The 20245-nt window shown below is 31.1% G+C and overlaps 1 protein-coding gene across 1 annotated transcript; it reads left to right on the top strand.

Moving 5' to 3' along the window:
- Positions 1-1435: 1435 nt before the first annotated feature.
- LOC127251239 (uncharacterized) lies at positions 1436-3926 on the top strand. Its single transcript, XM_051274850.1, has 2 exons — positions 1436-1579; positions 3258-3926. Exons 1-2 carry the CDS (start codon positions 1436-1438, stop codon positions 3924-3926), a joined length of 813 nt encoding a protein of 270 aa, XP_051130807.1.
- Positions 3927-20245: the final 16319 nt, after the last annotated feature.

The following is a 20245-nucleotide window of genomic DNA, read 5'->3' as shown; positions in this document are numbered from 1 at the left end:
GATGGCAGTTAATCTATTGAAGCAGTTGCACTGGCCATAACTCCCTAATTGTTGCTTCGCTCGCTTCGGAATATAAGGGCATAGATCTTTCTCCCTTGTTTGGATGGCTGGAGGACATCAGCACAACTGAAGCGATACTGTTATACTATACGAAATTACACTTTAATGTATTGAACACATAATGTGTAATAGAAAACATGTGATGGTTCTTGGGCCACCTTGAAGCCAATGCACTTGCCATAGCTTGATCTTGATATGTCAAAATGGTAGTCGGTTTTCTTCTGTAAATAGTGCTGGCGAATGTGTCAAACAACCGTTGAAATGAGGGAATAGTCTCGTCGTATAATATTCCAAAAACCACTATTTTTCTGTGGTGATTAACACCAACAAACAATGCTAATGGACGATTTTCCTTAATTTTTTTATATGTAGTGTCGAAAGAAACTATGTCTCTAAAATAAATATAATTTGCTCTCATTCTCCCATCAACCCAAAATATGTTAGTAATCATATCATCTTCATCAACTTGAATAGAATACAAGGAATTTGAGTCTATACTTTGCATTCCTTGCAACTTTTCTAGCACCCCTCTCGTGTCTCTTACTTTCATATCTTTTATTTTCTTCGATTGCAAGTAATTTTTAATATCTTGCCTTGTAAATCCTAAGCTATCCCAACTACCACATTCCTTAACCATTAAATCATTTAAGACTTTTGAAGCAAGTCCCACGTGTTCGGCTATCTCAATCTGCGTAGCATGAACATAATCTATCCTCCAATGTGACAAAAAAAAATTGCTGATGAGTGTGCTTAGAAATAAACTTAAATATTTCGTATTTATCATTGTCCTTCAATCGAATTCTCATCATTGCTTTGCACCTGAATCTTGTAATTGGTCGTGGAGCTCTCATATTGATATTTCGTTTATCTTCTTCCTTTATACCTTCAGCACTACAGCAGAATAATCTAAACTTTATCTCTCCTGCTAGTTATTTCTGCATTTTTTGTCTTCGCATGCCGAAACCAGTTTACTTAGCATAGGCTAAGTAAAACTGATAAGCATCCTCTTCATTGTCGAACTCTTTTTCAATTTGAGGTTTTTCTTCAGAAGAAATGTCATGATCATATGGCTGGTCATCATTTTCCATACCCGTAAAATCTAATCTTCATGAAGACGAAGACTTATTTATCGATAGCTCATCAATCACCATTACCTGTAATATTTATGTATTAACAGTAATATTGCAGAATCCAAAATAAAAAATAACAGATAAATCCTACAATACAATGAAAAATAATAAAATTGTTAGAAAATAAACATATAATCAAATATGTTAGCGGAAGCGGAATTTAAACAAACCTCCAGCCATTGCTAAAAATTAAATTTATTCTTGAGATCTCCTTCTTCAAGAAGGGTAGTTGGAACCGTGGAAAGATGGTGTTGCCAAGCTCTGGAACCTTGGGAGGATGTTGCCAAACTTTGGAACCCTGCGAAGATATTGTCAGATCCTGGAACCCTAGGATGACGCTGCCAAACCCTGACTCTCAAACAGCGATGGTGTATTCTAATTTTCTGAGAGTAGGTTTAGTAATCCGTATGTGAGAGTATTTATAATTATAAAGAAAAATCGTCCATCACGATTTTTCTGCCACTTCTCACGTATATTTTGAATGTGATAGACTTAATGGGAGAAAAGTGGGCCACAATTTAAGGCGAGTTTAATTATATAAGATAATTAAAAAATAATCAAAATTCAAATATGATTAATTAATTAATTAAACTAACAAAAATAACAACGAAATCCTACAATACGATGAAAATTAATAAAATAACAGAAAAATTTTACAATACAATAGACTTGTAAAATTTAATTTTATACAATAATAATAAAACCCAAAACAAAAACTATTTTGATAGAACCCCTACCTTCCAGTGGTGTTAACGCGGGAGCAGTGGTGTTGGCGGTCGTGTCGGCGGTGAATCCTCATGGAAGGAGTACAGGTCGTAAGAGGCAGGACGGATTGTTCGGTGGTGAACAAATCGTAGAGGTTGAAAGCAGGAGTACAAAAAAAAAAAAAACAAAACAAAACAAAAGGCAGAGACTCATTTGCAAATTAACATTTAAATTTTTTAATTTTTGATTTAATAAAATAATATAAAAACTTAAATCTTACTTCTTCTACGTGTGGCTGTGTAATGGATTGGACAAAATAGATAGGATAAAATTTGGACAGAGAATCCGAAGCCGCGGTTGAGCCATGAGAGAAGAGGACAATCATTGTGTATTTTTTTGTTTTAAAATATTTTAGTTAGAAAAAATAGATGGTAAAACCAAGAGCACATAATAAATGAAGACATTTTCATTCCTAAATTGTTTTAATAGATTATATTATCAATTAATCAAACTATATAATACTACCTCCGTCTTACATATCGTGTCTGCTACACTGTAGACACTGTATTTTAGGAGGGATGTAATGAGTAGATAATTAAGAATATATTAATGAATAATTATCCTATAATATAAATAATTATAAATTAAAATTAAGATAATGTTGTACACAAATACAATACGTAGCATTTCGTTGGCATACACTTACCGTAGGTGTGGATGTTTGTGATTGGTTGGAGTAACCTATATATATGTATACCATGATGTATTGAAAGAAATCAATTATCTACACTTAGTCTTCCCCCTGTCATTCTCTCTGCACTGCATTAATTAGATTAGAACATATCATATTTAATATATATGCAAAGATAAATATAATAATATATACTTACAATATATATACATATACATATATATATATATAATTACCAACTTATATATTACACTTATTATATAACACGTTATCAGCACGAGGGCTTTTGCCTATTTTATTTTTGGTAAGTTTTATTTTTATACTATATATATATTATCTATTTTATACACTATGGAAAATCTTGCAAAATTTTCTTTTAAACCTCTATCTCTCACCGACAACAATTTTCTGACTTGGTCCTTAAATGTAGAAATGCATCTGATTTCAAAGGGCCTTGTTCATACAATTGCCAGTAAAAATACGGCTACAAGCCAAGATCGGGCTAAGGCTATTATTTCATCCGTCATCATTTGGACATTTCTCTACAGTTTGAATATTTGAGGGTGAAAGATCCACTTGATTTGTGGAATGAATTGAGGGAGAGATTTGGACACTTGAAATATATCACTCTCCCCAAAGCCCGACATGATTGGCTTAACCTGCGATTGCAGGATTTTAAAACTGTTACAGAGTATAACTCTGCTATCCATCAGATTACATCTCAGTTGAAACTCTGCGGAGAAAATGTTACTGAAAATGATAAATTGGAGAAGACTCTCTCTACCTTTCATGCTTCGAATGTTGTGCTGCAACAGCAGTATCGTGAGAAAGACTTTCAAAAGTGCTCACAGCTCATTGCATGTCTTCTATTAGCTGAGCAAAATAATGAGTTATTGATGAAAAATCATCAGTCCCGGCCCATTGGTTCCAGTCCGTTCCCTGAAGCGAACGTGACATTTTCTGAACGAGGCCGAGGACGTGGTCGCGGTCGCGGTCGTGAGAGTCAACGCGGTCGATATACCCCTTACAATCGCCGCAGTTTTGACATTAACAAGATGCAGAGTAAACCCCAACATGGGGATATAGCCGAAAAGGATAAACAGGGAAAGAGGCAAATCGGCAGTTGTAATCGGTGTGGCATTGAAGGCCATTGGGCCAATACCTGCAGAATAGCCAAACACCTAGCCGATCTTTATCAAGCCTCACTGCAGAAAAATGGGAAGGAGGTCGAGACTAATTACGTTGATAACGATGACGACCCCGATGATGATCTTTTGGATTACGACACAACGCATCTTGATATAGCGGATTTTGTCGTAGATCCATCAAACCCCCAGTGATAGACATATTATGTCATTTTACATTACGTTTTGTAATATTTAAATTATCGCATATTACCTTTTTGTAATGTATTTTTTAATATTTATATCTTTCTTTATTAATACTGCATTTACTTATATTTGAAGGTTAAATGGGTGCCAATCAAAATGATGCAAATATGTGTTTTATTGAAAGTGCAACGACATATACTATATTGAAACACGAAAAATATTTCTCCCATTTGAAAAGGCAAAGAATGAATATCAATACAATAAGTGGCAGTGCGAAATTAATTGAAGGCTCTGGAGAAGCCATTATGTTTCTCCCCGCGGGACGAAAATTATGATACAGTATGCACTGTTGGCCACTAAAGCTCGAAGAAATCTACTGAGCTTTCATGACATTTGGAAAAATAGTTATCACATTGAAACTATGAGTGATACCGATGGTGAATTTTTATTGATCACCAATATCATTGATAAAAGGAAATGCATCATTGAGAGATTACCCTCACTCTCTACTGGTTTATATTATGTCAGATTAGGTGTTGTTGAAACACACCTTACGGTAGATCAAAAGACTACCGATTTTCAAATATGGCATGATCGCCTTGGGCATCCTGACAGTATAATGATGAGGCGAATAATTGAGAATTCGCATGACCATTCATTAAAAGGTCAAAAAGTGTTAAACTCAAATGAGTTAACATGTGTTGCCTGCACTCAGGGAAAATTGATAACCAGGCCATCGCCAACTAAAGTAGGTATTGAATCACCTACATTTTTGGAAAGAATACACGGGGATATATGTGGACCAATAGACCCACCGTGTGGGCCATTTAAATATTTTATGGTGCTTATTGATGCATCTACCAGATGGTCACATGTCTGTTTATTATCTACTCGCAATATGGCATTTGCGAGATTGCTTGCCCAAATTATTAAATTACGGGCACAATTCCCCGATAATCCAATTAAGATTATACGTCTGGATAATGCTGGTGAATATACATCGAATGCATTTGATGATTATTGCATGTCGATTGGAATTAATGTAGAGCACCCAGTTGCTCATGTTCATACACAAAATGGCCTGACAGAATCACTTATTAAAAGATTGCAATTTATTTCTAGACCATTACTGATGAGGTCTATGTTGCTCGTTTCAGCTTGGGAGCATGCAATCTTACATGCATGAACACTTATAAGAATGAGGCCGACAAGCTATCATAGCTATTCCCCAATGCATTTAGTATTTGGTCACGAACCAAATATATTTCATCTACGTATTTTTGGGTGTGCTGTTTATGTTCCTATTCCACCCCCCAAACGTACAAAAATGGGTCCTCAACGTAGATTGGGAATTTATGTCGGATATGAATCGCTGTCAATTATAAAATATCTTGAACCTATGACGGGTGATTTATTCACTGCAAGATTTACAGATTGTCATTTTGACGAATCATATATTCCGACATTAGGGGGAAACAGAAATGAACCAAAAAGAGATATTAATTGAAAAATCCCATTGAATTTTTGTGATCCTCGTACAAAGTAGTGTGAACTAGAAGTTCAACGCATTACACATTTGCAAAATATTGCAAATCAGTTACCGGATGCATTCAATGACTCGAGCAAAGTCACTCGATCATATATTCAAGCTGCTAATGCTCCGGCTAAAATAATTGTCCCTTATGGACAAATTGCAAGTGCTAATGAATCAACGACACGCTTAAAGCGTGGTAGACCACTCGGTTCCAAAGATAAACACCCTCGAAAGAAAAAAGGAATTAATGATGATAATCATGAAAATATCAGAAACGACATTGATAAACCTCAATCTAACGAGGAAGTCAACCCTGAAATAATTGCTCCAGAAGAGCACGACTTTGAAGAACATGATGAGATTATTGAAAACTCAATTAACTATATTACTTTAAGAAAATGTTAGAACCGTAAAGAGACAATTATTGATAATGCCTTCGCATACAATTTAGCACTTGATATAATGGAAGAAAACGAGAATCCAAAGCGAAAATCGGTTCATGAATGTCGGCAAAGAAATGACTGGCTAAAATGGGAACATGCGATTCAATCAGAGCTTGACTAATTAAACAAAAGAGAGGTCTTCGGACCAATTGTTCAAACACCAAATGGTATAAAACCAGTTGGATACAAATGGGTGTTTGTACGAAAAAGAAATGAGCATAACGAAGTTGTGAGATATAAAGCCCGTCTTGTAACTCAGGGATTCTCACAAAGGCATGAAGTAGATTTTGATGAAACGTACTCTCCAGTTGTTGATGGAATAACATTTAGATACCTTGTGAGCCTAGCAGTGCGAGAAAAACTCGATATGCGTCTTTTAGACGTAGTCACTGCATATCTTTATGGCTCATTGGATACTGATATTTATATGAAAGTCCCTGAGGGATTCAATATGACTGAAGCATACAAATTAAACCCAAGGGAATCATAATCCATCAAGTTGAAAAGGTCATTGTATGGACTTAAACAATCAGGGCGAATGTGGTATAACCGTCTGAGCGAATGTTTAATAAAAGAAGGTTATACTAATGATCCAATATGCCCATGCGTCTTTATAAAGAAAAATGGATCACATTTTGTCATTATTGCTATATATGTTGATGATCTCAATTTAATTAGAACTACTGAAGAGATCCAAATTGCAGTTGAATATCTAAAGAAAGAATTTGAGATCAAAGATTTTGGAAAGACAAAATATTGTCTGAGATTACAGGTGATCATGTGAACAATGGAATATTTATCCATCAATCAACATATACCCAAAAGGTATTAAAACAATTTTACATGGATAAATCTCACTCTCTGAGTACACCAATGGTGGTCAGATCCCTTGATCCCAATAAAGATCCATTTAGGCCAAGAGAAGAAAATGAAGAGATACTTGGTCCTGATGTACCATATCGGAGCGCTATTGGCGCATTAATGTACCTCGCAAATTGTACCATGCCATATATATCTTTTTTCAGTAAATCTACTGGCCAGGTCTAGCGCATCCCCCACAAAGCGCCATTGGAATGGTATCAAGCACATTTTTCGTTATCTTCAGGGAACTCATGACCTCGGTTTATTTTATTCAAGTGAATCTCGAAATGAATTAACTGGTTATGCTGATGCTGGTTATTTGTCTGATCCGCACAAAGCAAAACCTCAAACTGGCTATTTATTTACTTGTGGTGGAACCGCAATCTCTTGGAGATCTGCTAAACAGAAAATAATAGCTACTTCTTCAAACCATGCTGAAGTTTTAGCAATTCATGAAACCAGTCGTGAATGCGTTTGGTTGAGGTCCATGACTCACCATATTCAGAAAAATTGTGGCTTGATTACCGGTGATAAATTACCTCCTACAATATTATTTGAAGATAATGCAGCTTGTATAGCTCAATTTAAAGGAGGTTATATTAAAGGCGATCGGACAAAGCACATATCTCCGAAGTTCTTTTTCACTCATGATCTTTAGAAAAGTGGTGAAATTAATGTGCAGCAAATTCGATCGTCTGAAAATTTTGCAGATTTATTTACGAAGGCGCTACCGACTGCAACATTTAACAAACTGGTGCAAGGAATTGGAATGCTTCGGATGAAAGACATCAAATAAAGTCCAAAACAGGGGGAGCGCATTAATACAAGAATGATGTACTCTTTTTCCTTCACTATGATTTTTTCCCATAGAGTTTTTTCATAGTAAGGTTTTAACGAGGCACATTCTTTGTATAAAACATCCAAGGGGGAGTGTTGTACACAAATGCAGTACGTAGCATTTCGTTGGCATACACTTACCGTAGGTGTGGATGTTTGGGATTGGTTGGAGTAACCTATATATATGTATACCACGATGTATTGACAGAAATCAATTCTCTACACTTAGTCTTCCCCCTGTCATTCTCTCTGCACTGCATTAATTAGATTAGAACATATCATATTTAATATATATGCAAAGATAAATATAATAATATATACTTACAATATACATACATATACATATATATATAATTACCAACTTATATATTACACTTATTATATAACAGATAACTAATTAATTTAATTAAAATAAAAAAATAAATTAAAAAGTTTAAAATGAGATTAAAGTCTGTAATCATTTTCCAAAAAAGGAAAGTGACATGGTATATAGAACGGACAGAAACGGCAACGTGGACATGATATGTGGGACGGAGGGAATATCTACTTTGTATAATTAAATACAGTATTAGATAAAATTATATTATATTTATTTTGTATAATTATATGATTTGATATGATTGTTTTTTTGTTTTTTACCTAAAATATTTTTCACAATCTTATTATAAATTATAATACTACTCTTATTCCATAATCTATATGCAAAAGGCAAATGACAATCTTTTTATGAGATAGAGGGAGTATAAATTGTTTTATACATTTTTTTTTCTAATAGCAAATATATAACAATATATTAAAATTTAATTGTGATATTATCATAATATATATATATATATGTAATTTGATATTTATTTGCTAATTCAATTTAATTTTATCTTCAAAATTATAAATTATGTTTTAGGAATATACTTTATGTTGTTCTTATTACTTTATATTTTATTAATTAAAAATTAGAAAAGATAAATTACATTTAAAATAAAATCAAAATATATTAAAAAAAAAAATTATTTTATTTACTTCTAAGTGTCTATGTCTAAAAGGTACAATAATTTGAATATTTTATTAAATAGAATTAAATAACACCAGAAAAATAGATTGTATTAATAATTTTATAAATTAGTATTATCTTATTGTATGTATATATATATATATTTTTTATCTGATTGTATTTTTAGTTATATAGAACATGAATACAGTAAAATAAATACTAAGATTAGATAAGATAAAATAGTATTATCAATCATAATCTCATATAGTAAACGCACTTTGTTTTGATTAAAATGAATTATTTGGAGGGAATAGTTTGTTCTTTTTTATTTTAAATTGAAATCAATATTATTTATTATATATAATTTTTTTTATAAAAGGTATATTATTTTTCACAGCAAATTACACCAAAGTATTCGCATTTCAGAAGGGATGTCTTGTTGGGAGTTGACAAGAGAATTTAGGAATAATAGTATTTAATTGAAAGTGAGCAGAATGTAAAAGACTAGAATGTCCTTGTTTTTTAAGAATTTTAAAAAGTAGGTTAGAGTAATAATTAGGGGTAGTTTGAAAAAATATGAATAATTTTGTTATAAAGTGAGGACTACATAGTTACTAAATAAGGAGACAAGACAATTGTTTTGGGATGAACGAAAAAAAAAAAAAAAGACAACTCTTTCGGAAATATTTTTACTTTTACCACTTATTCAATAAAATATTTATTTTTCTTAATTTTCGTATCGGAATAAAATGTTCTACATTTACCGAATGAAAAAAGTATATATCATTTATTCAAGAGAGGAGTTAGTATAATCTTTTATAATATATATATATATATATTTGAAATTGAATAGTGAAAACAATATAATAAACACAAGTAAACAAATAACAAATACTTCCTTCGTCCCATAACAAAATATCCATTTTTTTATTTTAGTCCGTCTCATAATAAAGTATCCATTTTCTTTTTTTAAGTAATTGTACTATCTACCTAACATTATAAATACTCTTACAACTTACAATATATTACACAAATATTATTACCTGTATATCACACGTACTAATACGATTATTTTAGTAATTTCTATTTTATTTCTACTACATTCAAATATAATGTTAATATTTTTAAAACTACATGCAAAAAGCAAATAAATATTTAGTTACGAGACGGAGGGAATACAAATTGTCCAAACTTTGAAATATTGTGACAATAACGACGTTTATACTAAGTAGAGTATTAAACTTCAACGAATATTATTAAAAAAATGTACCCAAAGCATACAATTTTAACAAATACAACACGTACTTTACATTTTTATTTTATTACAATAAATTCCAAATTGGAATATTATATTAACAAAAGATATTAATTATAATAAATGTATCCCACAAATGAGGGAATATTGTCGTCAATTTTGGACACTTACAAATTGATTTGAATATATTTTAATAAGCCAATAATTATTATTTTATCCGTTCCCAATATAATATAATAAAATTAATTCAAACAACTGCTCGTTGCAACAGTTTTTTTTTTTTTTTTTAATGATATGATTGAATTTTGAACTAATTAATTAATTACGTATGCGCAATAATTTCAACGCTGACGTGGCGTTACATCATCTCTTAATTATGGTACCATTTAATTTAAATTCTGCGAATGATGTCACTTGTAGGACAACATCATTGGTTATTCACAAAATTATTGGACTTAATGTTCACTCGTAAACTGAAGGCACGTGACGCACGTGTGACCGTTGGATAAGGTATATTCAAATATTCATTGATATGTTTCCCACAGGCAACTCGAGGCAGTGTTCTTCCACAATTTTAAAAATACGTTTTTTCTAAAAGAAATTAATATTATATATATATTTATTATTTTTATATTATTTATATAATTTTTTATATTTTATATAAAAAAAAATAATTTTTCAAACAATTTCACTAAATAAACACACTCTGAATTCGTAATGTCCTTCGAATTTTATATTTTGTTTAGAATTTCTTACACTATTATTAATATTCCTGTTATATGCCAGTCAAATTTATTTTTATTTTTATTTTATTTTTTATTTGGTTCATTAAATTGATTTCATTATTAATTTTGGTAAAATTAATTAATTAATATTTAACTATTATATTTTATTTAAAATTTATTTACAACAAACTTTTACTACTTTTATTTACATTCTTTCTTTTTATTTTTATTTTTAATTTCTAATTAACTTTACAAAAATACTTGAACTACCTTTTAATTTTTATTATTTTTTAATAAAAAATATTTTTTTTTTAATCTTTGTGTAGGACTCAAGTATGCTAATTTTAACGGATCGGAAAAGTATATAACATTTTTATTCGAGTAAATGAGTTACCAAAGAACTTGATAATTTCTTTTGATTTCTCAAAACCTATTTGGATGTGGTAGACGTGAGACACTATGAGGATAAGATCAAGACGGTAGTCTTATACTTGTCAGATGATCCAACATTATGGTGGAGGACGGCTCAAATAAATATGAGAGAAGTTCAAGGTGGACTTGCAATAAAAAAGAATACATCACCGAGTTTTCACCACTTATGCTTGAGCTTTCCAACATGTCTAAGAAAGATTGCCTATCTATTTTTTGGATGGATTGCAATCGTGAGTGACACTTGAAGTGAAATAATGAAATGTTCAAGGCTTGGTGTAAGTAATTTACATGGACGGATCTACTACCCCAAGCCCCTAAATTTTATTTAATTTTTTAGTGTCAAATATAATTTTTTATATATAATTTAAATAAATTGCCCCCTAAGTCTTAAGGAATTTATTTTTTTTAATCGTTTACATATAACATTTTATTTTATTTCATGTTCCTACAATAAAATAATTGAATTGTCGGTTCGAACTGAAAAGCAACAATTCAAAAATTTTAAAACTAAAATTATACTATAAAAAATTGATTGACTGGACAGTTCCGCCCTCCCAACATTCGGAGGCTGGTTCGGTAACTGGTGATTGCGACAATGGAATAATTTATGAACTTCTAGAAGAGCTCATATTCAAGAAGGATAAAAAAAATAGTCGAGTAGAATGGTAGGGAAGATAAATCAGGAGACAAATCCTATAATACGGAGAACAAACCAACCTTCAAAGACAATAAAAAGGCTAACAATAGCAGTCCAAATAAAAATGAGTGCTTCTTGTGTGGAAGTCCATATTTCATTCGGGAGTGCTTACAAAAGAAGACATTTAACGTCATCTTTGTTCAAAAAGAAGAGAGAGCCAATAAGAAGCAAATTGGTTCGATGCAACTCAATGCCATGAAGACAAAGGAAGGAACTATTACAGAGTAGTAAAAGAATAAAACCAAGGATAGTCATATATTTTTGGAGGTGAATATGATCAAGAGAGTCACCAAAACCATAATTGACATAGGGGCAACCAACAACTTCTTAGTTGAGAGTAAGATAACTTGGTTTGGTGTGAAAGTGACAAAAGAGGATGGATGGATAAAGAAGGTGAACTTGACATCTAAGCTAATTGAGGGAATGGCCAAGTGAGTACTAGTACAACTCGCGGATTAGCAAAAAATAATGAACTTTATAGTTGTTGTAAGGAATGATTACAAGATGGTATTGGGGATGGATTTTTTCAATGGAATGAAGACGATGATGTTCTAAGATGCCTGAATGATGAGCATCACCTAAGGAATGTAACCTTCAAAATCTCTATATTATGTCGTAATTTTCATTTTTGTGTGCTCTTGGAAATGCATGTGTCGAAGATGACAAAAAATGATGACTCAAGGAATGTTGAAGATATCTTAAAGATGATTAAAAAAGACATGTTGTTATTAATTGAGATATCCCAAAGGCGAGTGAGGATGCACTAGTTGATATTCGAGGCATGATGGGAATAACATTGAACTTCTTGAAGGGATGTGTGCGTACGATGCCTAAGAAGTTACCGCCTAGACTAAAATCTGGTCTTGGGATTGAGACAAAGAAGCAAACACAATGGCGAGACAAGATCACAAAGGACTATGTGGTTGATTGAGCCAATGAAGGACTTATGAAGAGTTCAACAGCCACAAGCTTAATGACGAGAGAGACACACAATTCTTAGGTCAGGAGCGGGATTTTTGTTAGAAAAAATGATCGAATGTGTAGCCCACGGCAAGACAAGGTCCGAAGGAAAGTGACAAAGGAGCGCCACGACCAGACAAAGGCCAACCACGTAGGTATTCTTTGGATTCAAACTTTGACCAAACATTCTTTCTATTGGCCTAACCTTTGGAAGGACGGTGGAACGTGTGTGCAAACAAGTCTTAGATAGCGATAGGATGTGAACAACAAACCCAATGTGATAAGTTTAGTGAATTATTCTCCAACACGTGAGCATTCTTGGGAGTCTACTGTGGCACTACCAAGTCCACGATATGTGGACACGAAAACAAACTCTTCAAATGATGGATTGGGAAATGTAACATGATAAATGTTGCAAAAATAGGGGTGAACAACACACATCACCCACAAGAATTTTAGGCTTAGACCAAGCATTGGTTCGACCATTTGAGAGAAACATCGAGGCTATCCGTCCAAGGCACAAATGGTTGGCATGACATAGTATATCACATTACACTCCACCTATTAGCATGGTATCATTTTGAAAAAAAATTATAAAGGCCTTGGTGGATAAGGAAAATGGAGAATCGAGACATATCATGTTAAGCAGAATGCATAGTTCGGTGGAAAGTTCCACCGATTGATAAGGTGATGCTGTGAATAAGACTTGTGGGAATTCAAAATCCATATCAAGGTCTACACATGAAAGACTTGACGAGGATGTCAAAGCTTAGGTAGAAAAGAGTTGTCATAGTAGAAGGTGAGAAGGAGTTCTAAGAGAATGATTAATTTATATTTAGAAATTTCTAGTATGTGAGAGATTTCACTCAAACTTGAGAGAAGATTTTAAATCAATTAATATTCCGAAATTCTTTTAAAATATCATGAAACACTATATAACCTTACAAAATCCTTTAGAATATTATTGACGGGCACAGTACATGTCTTGTTGTATATTCTAAAATGTTATAGAATATTATAGGTGGAGTCATTAGTCTATAAAAAGACTTTCATTCCTTATTTGTAAAGGATCTAAGCATATTAAGTTAATACAATCTTAAGTTTATCTTCAAATTTTCTTTCTTTCTAGAAAGTCTTTAGCTTTTTATAAGTGCTTAATCAAGTTGAGAGTCTACCTTAATACCCGATATATTAAGTTTCTAAGGGGTGCATGGCTAATCGCGACGGATTGAAGTTAGCCTGTTACACTAGAAAGCTTTTCATATATGATTTCAAACATTTACTAATTTATTTCATAAAGGAAAAATTGACAGATTGCTGGTGAACCCAATTTGTATGGTCTTTTTGTGTCTTTTTTGGACATATTTGATTGTATGGACGTAGTCAAACGTTGGAGAATGGTCTAGAAAAGACAAAACGACGTTCAATACAATTGTAAGTGCAATTAATTTTCCAAAGAAGGTGAGTCAAACACTGCATAGACCCGACATGTTTGTTTTATACGTCGATTGTGTGAAATAGTCTGAGGTGTGGTGGAAAATTGATTTTTGTAGTGAGAAAAAAAAGTTTAACTTTTTCCTCTTTTACTTTTCAAATTCTTTATGTTCAAGATGAGTCAAATCTTTCATAGTGATCTGAAGCTTATCTGAAAAATAAGATTTTGGTTTTTCAAACAAAAAAGAAAATCAACATATGAAACCGGTTACTCTAAGTTAGACAAATAGTATGTTAGTATTTTAACTGTAGTTTAAACTAATTTATTGTAAATAGATATATCCAAAGAGAGTTGTAGAAGAGAATAGTTTGTGGTCGATGTTTGTTTAATCGTAAAGTCCACTGTGTATCTAGTAATATGTTTATTAGACGTCTCATGGATTAAAACCCCTAAATATAGGTTGTTATAGGGAATTGGGTCATCAAATCTTAGGTGTTGTTTGTTTTGTTTTTTTATCTTGGCCATCCATAAGCAATTATCATCTACACACATGCGTTATAATTACAGAATAACTGTGGTTGCACTCTTTTGTAAATTTCTCACAATATTTTTACTATTGCTTTTATTTTTTTTCTTCTAAAATATAAAAACAAATAATTATTTTTTATTTTTTATATTATATAAGTCAATTTTACATTCAAAATGTCAGATCAATGTCTATTTATACTAAATCAAATAACTATTCAAATTCAATATTTTACTATGCAAAAAGTCGAAACTCAAAAATCAAATCAAATCAAAAAACAAACACACCCGGCGTATTTTTTCAAAATGAATTTTTGTAGGGTGTGTTTGTTTGGGGGTTTGGATTTTGGATTGGGATTTGAATAGTAAAAATTTTGAATTTGAATAGTTGTATGATGTGATATAAATAGGGTTTGATGTGATGTTTTGAATGTAAAATTGATTTTTAGTATAATATAAAAAATGAAAAATAGGTATTTGATTTGATGTTTTTGGGGGGAAAAAATTGGATGAATAGTGGAAATCCTCCAAAATCCTTCAAACAAACACACCCTACAGTATATTAATTTTTTGGTTAAAATGTGTTGGAAAAATTTTATAAAATAAACTTAATATTCTAACATTAATTTTTAATATTACGGCCAAGATTTGTTATATGAGATTCAACATATTGTTTTATTATCGAATATAGAAGTTTTCAAGCAATTTACACTATGATTAACAACTTTCTTATATAATGACATGTTTGCAAAATTGTCCAATTAATACCTTTTTGTCATTCAATAAATCATCTTTGAATATATATAATGACAACATTGTTCAATGTATTTTATAATTTAATAAAATTACACCATATATAATTAAATAATTAAACATTGATTTGATATTTTACATAATTTAATGTATTTTCTAGGCAAATAATCACATACATGTATTTATTTATTTTTATAATTTCATTTAAGAAATTTCAGCACACAATTTTTTAAACCATTTATATACATATATATATATATCTGAATGATAAAAAGTTATTTAATTTTATTCAGTCAAAGTGTCGACTTAATCTATTTTTTTTATTTTTTATTTTTTATTTTTGATATATATTAATCGAACCGTGAACAAAATATACACGTAAACAAGTTTCAATATATACATACGTATAATTAAATGATAACCACTTATATATAACGTGACTCAGTACTTATCTTAGGTTGAATAAAACGCCAGCATCTTAAACAAAGACCAAATCAATAGTTATCTGTACATAATAATAATAATAATAATAATAATAATAGAATTAAATTACACTTATAATATTGTTTCCATCTTGTATCAAAATATATATACTTTCTCCTCTCCATCATTCAATTATATGGAATATTTAGAGACGAATTTTAATAAAAATGTGTAATAATTATTATTTTTTTATCTTTTATAGTAATTTTTTTTAAAAAAAAAAAATTGATACTTTTTGCTAAAGAATATATCGAAAATATTTTTTATAACAACTAAAAAAATGATGTACCCCCTCCGTCTCGGTGCAAGTTGCCGTTTACTTTTTGCACGTAAAGTTTTTAATATTAATATTATAATGAGTTATAGTGAAAAAGATAAAAATACCCCTATTAGTATTATTTAATATAAAATAATGACATTTGTGTAATATAGTGTAAATTAGAAGAATATTTATTATGTTAGGTAGGTAGTACAATTACTAAATCAAGAAATGGTAATATTGTTTTGGGACGGACAAAAATAGAAAATGACAACCTTTCAATGGGACCGGGGGGAGTATTTAAATGACGGAAAAGTATCAATTTCACTATTTTGTATAGTCTATAATTCTCTCTAAAATTCGAATGCATAAATCATAATGAAAATATGAAACAAACACAATTTTTGTTTGTCTACAAAATCTTAAATAATACTATTATTAATATATCGATTTAAAATATCACTGAAATAATGTTATACTCCCCCCGTCCCATTGAAAGGTTACCATTTTCTATTTTCGTCCGTCCCAAAATAAGGTTACTATTTTCTAATTTAGTAATTGTACTACCTACCTAACATAATAAATACCCTTTCAACTTACATTATATTACACAAATGTCATTATTTTTATATTACACCATACTAACAGGGATATTTTTGTCTTTTCTACTACAATCCAATATAATACTAATATTAAAAAATCTACGTGTAAAAAACAAATGCCACCCTTCCAATGGGACGGAGGGAGTATAAGTTTTATGAAGAATAGGATTTTGATGTTGTGCCTATATATTGAAAATAAATGTACATATTATGATTAAACATAATTATATTGAATTCTATATACTTCAAATAAAATAATTTTCTTGCACGATGCATATCATGTAAGTACCAAATTCTAATGACAATAATTACATATTTTCAGTAAGTATGTAAGAGGAGATTTAAATCGAATTGTTCATACAATTTTTTTAGATTATTTTAGGAATTAAAAATTTTGAAAATTAAACTTATACTAATATATGACATACATATGACAATGAGACAGGTTTGAAACAAATTTTGCAGACATCAAACCCCAATCCTTCCCCACCTCTAAAAAAAAATAAAAATAAAATCATACCCTTCAATAGTGGTTCGAGGTCAATATGAAATTTCATTTTGTTTTACAAAATATTTATTTATAGGTCATACAATATAAACTTTTAAATACATCAATGGCATGGGATTTTTCAGTTTGTGTTTTTGGATTGATGTATATATATATATATATTATATGTCAAGAATTATGTTGGTAATATAAAAAGTAATATTATTTTCGTCTGCTTTTAAGAGTTATATTTACTCTGTGCGTTATTGTATTTAACATTAAAAATATCTTTATATTTGTATAATTTTTTATACAAATGTTCTTCTATTAGTATTACGAAACACTAATAGAAGTATTTTTGTGATTTTTCCTTGATTTGCATTATATTTTGATATGATAATTAATATTCAAAGGTCAACATGCAAAACGTAAATATGGCCTTTAGAGTTGGATGAAGGTATTATTATGTTGAATTGTTGCCTTTTTGTGAGATAAAATATATTGTCTCAATCCTAAAACAATAGTCACATTTTGCTATTTTTCGTATGTCTTGAAATAATAGTCTAGCTTCTTTTTGGGTAATTAGGTTCCCCACTCTTCTACAAAACTATTCTTACTTTTCCACAATAATTACATAAATGTCACTATAATTAAAAATCTCAAATAACACATATTGTAATTTAATTATCCTACCCATCACAATTAATACTCTCATCTACCCCCACTAACACCCACTCACCCCCCCCCCCCCTTAAACCCACTCCACATGCTAATCTTATGGATCTCATTTATCTCTATTTCTCTCTATCGATTTGACCTTTCGTCTAGGGATTTTTCTCCATAAGAACACCGTTGTCACCGTCGTTTTTTTTTTTCTCCATTGAATAGGCTGAAAAAGCCAGAAATGATATTTTTTCTTCACAATGAGCTGGATGAGATGTTGGAATCGATTTTCTTGTGTCCTCCGGCTTTGATTGACAATTTTGAAATCGGCTTTAGTGATGCCGTCGCATACAACAATGTTGTCATCGATTATGAGTTTGACGACAAATAGGGTTTAGGTGTGGAGTTGAAAGATTGAACATATCTTTTCCGAAAACTTCAAAACCCCATGTTATAATATAAAACTGAAATTTTTTTATTTCAATCATAAGAATACGTACATATTTATAGTGATATACAAATTGTCTAAATAAGGTAAGAATCTTACGAATCTCTTAAATAAGATAACTACCATAAATATAATATATTGCTTCTAAATATATTTTAAAACTCCTCCTCAAACTCTAGATATGATCGAACAAACTTGAGTTTGTTAGAATTGACTGAAAAAGATATAGTCGAGATCTTCCACGTACGAATTTGAATTCGCCAAGATTGACTGAAAGTGGTGTGACCGTTCACTGGATCATAGTCAGAAGCAGAACTCTCAACACCGTTAGAGTTGGAAACAGGACTCGCTCACTCACAACGGAACTAGAGTCGAAAACAAGACTCGCTCACTCTATAGAGCTAGATTCGAAAACAGGGCTCGCTCGCTCACAACAGAGCTAGAGTCGGAAATAGGACTCCCTCGCTCTCAATAGAGTTAGAGTCGAAAACAGGAGTCTCAACGGCATTAGAGTCGAAAGTAGACTCTGTCAGTGGATTAGTAGAGATGGAGAAAACATGAAAATAACAGCATGACCGAGCATGACCGTGAATAAAAGTAGATACATCAATAAAATATAAAAATATATATGAGATATAACGGGTCATGGATGTACTCGGAGAGAATTTAGCTCTGATACCATGTCGGATGTAGATTGACTATTTCACCTAAAGCTCGAATTGTTAGGGATACACAATCATTAATTATTTATCAGCAAACGGGAGTCCCCAATACGCCTCCTCGGGTGCAAATGAAGGTATGCGAAACTTGCACATACATATGCCGCAAATAAGGGTGGCAGGACTCGAACTCAAGACCTAACCAGACTCTGATACTATGTTAGAATATAAAACTCAAATTCTATATTTCAATTATAAGAATACATACATATTTACAGTGATATACAAAACGTCTAAATAAGACAAGAATCCTACGAATCTTTTAAATAAAATAACTACCATAAATATAATATATTTTTTATAAATATATTTTAACATCCCAAAAACCTAACTTCCCTCGCTCGCGAAGTGTTGTTGATGTTTCTCCCAATCTTGTGTCCGCTGACTATGGAGTTGAAGAAGTACAAAAAATGTGTGAATCAATATATTTTGTTTCATTATGAAGGGATTTGAAATACTTTTCACCAATTATGCATATTTACCTTCTTATTTGTTGAATTCAAAAATTTGTTTCGCTACTGATTACATCATATTTTTGTCGAGGGTTTGCTTCCGAAGGTCATTGAAAATCTGGGGAGTTTCAGTGTAGTATACGTATTGGCTTCTTGTGAGAATTAGAATTTGAGGGGAAATGGCTTAAAACCAATCTTTCGTTAGTTGTGAAATTGTTTATGCTTCTATATGCTGGTACATAACATATTTGTGCTTGCTTGGTGGGAGTTTGAGTACTTTGGATTAAATGATGACAATCATAATAGCGATTGGGTATTAACAATTCTGATGAGAAACATATGTTCTATGAGGTTTTAAAGATATACATATTAATGATTTATCACCCCTCATAGAACCGTACACGTTCCTACTACTCTAGTTCTTCTTGTGTCCCTTTTTCTTAGGTCATTTACTACTCACCCGATGATAAATTTGTTATATAAGAGTGATACATACATCCTAAACGAACACAACACATGTTGCATAAAGTCAATTTCTACTTGATGGTGATGTTAACATCTAAAAGTGAACATGTAGCTCAATAATGTATTATGAACCTAAGAGCTGCTACATGATTGATTGTTCTTATATTACATTATGTCTGAATAGGTACTACAAGTGATTAAAATCTACTAATGATAGGTTTTACTCACCTGTAATCTCATACATACAAAATACTTCTACCTAGTTGTTTAATGTAACTACAAAAATATCAAATTCTATGGACGAA

Source organism: Andrographis paniculata, unplaced genomic scaffold (genome assembly GCF_009805555.1).
Source record: "Andrographis paniculata isolate CXL003 unplaced genomic scaffold, ASM980555v1 Contig43END, whole genome shotgun sequence".
Taxonomy (NCBI): domain Eukaryota; kingdom Viridiplantae; phylum Streptophyta; class Magnoliopsida; order Lamiales; family Acanthaceae; genus Andrographis; species Andrographis paniculata.
The sequence above is the reverse complement of the archived record's forward strand: the minus strand, read 5'-3'. Positions and strand labels throughout refer to the sequence as shown.

Excerpts from the sequence above, each read along its gene's own strand:
- LOC127251239 (XM_051274850.1), top strand. The coding sequence starts at position 1,436 with ATGGTGTTGCCAAGCTCTGGAACCTTGGGAGGATGTTGCCAAACTTTG. Across the intron at positions 1,580-3,257 it reads TGTATTCTAATTTTCTGAGA|GATTTTAAAACTGTTACAGA; the intron begins GTAGGTTTAGTA and ends CTGCGATTGCAG.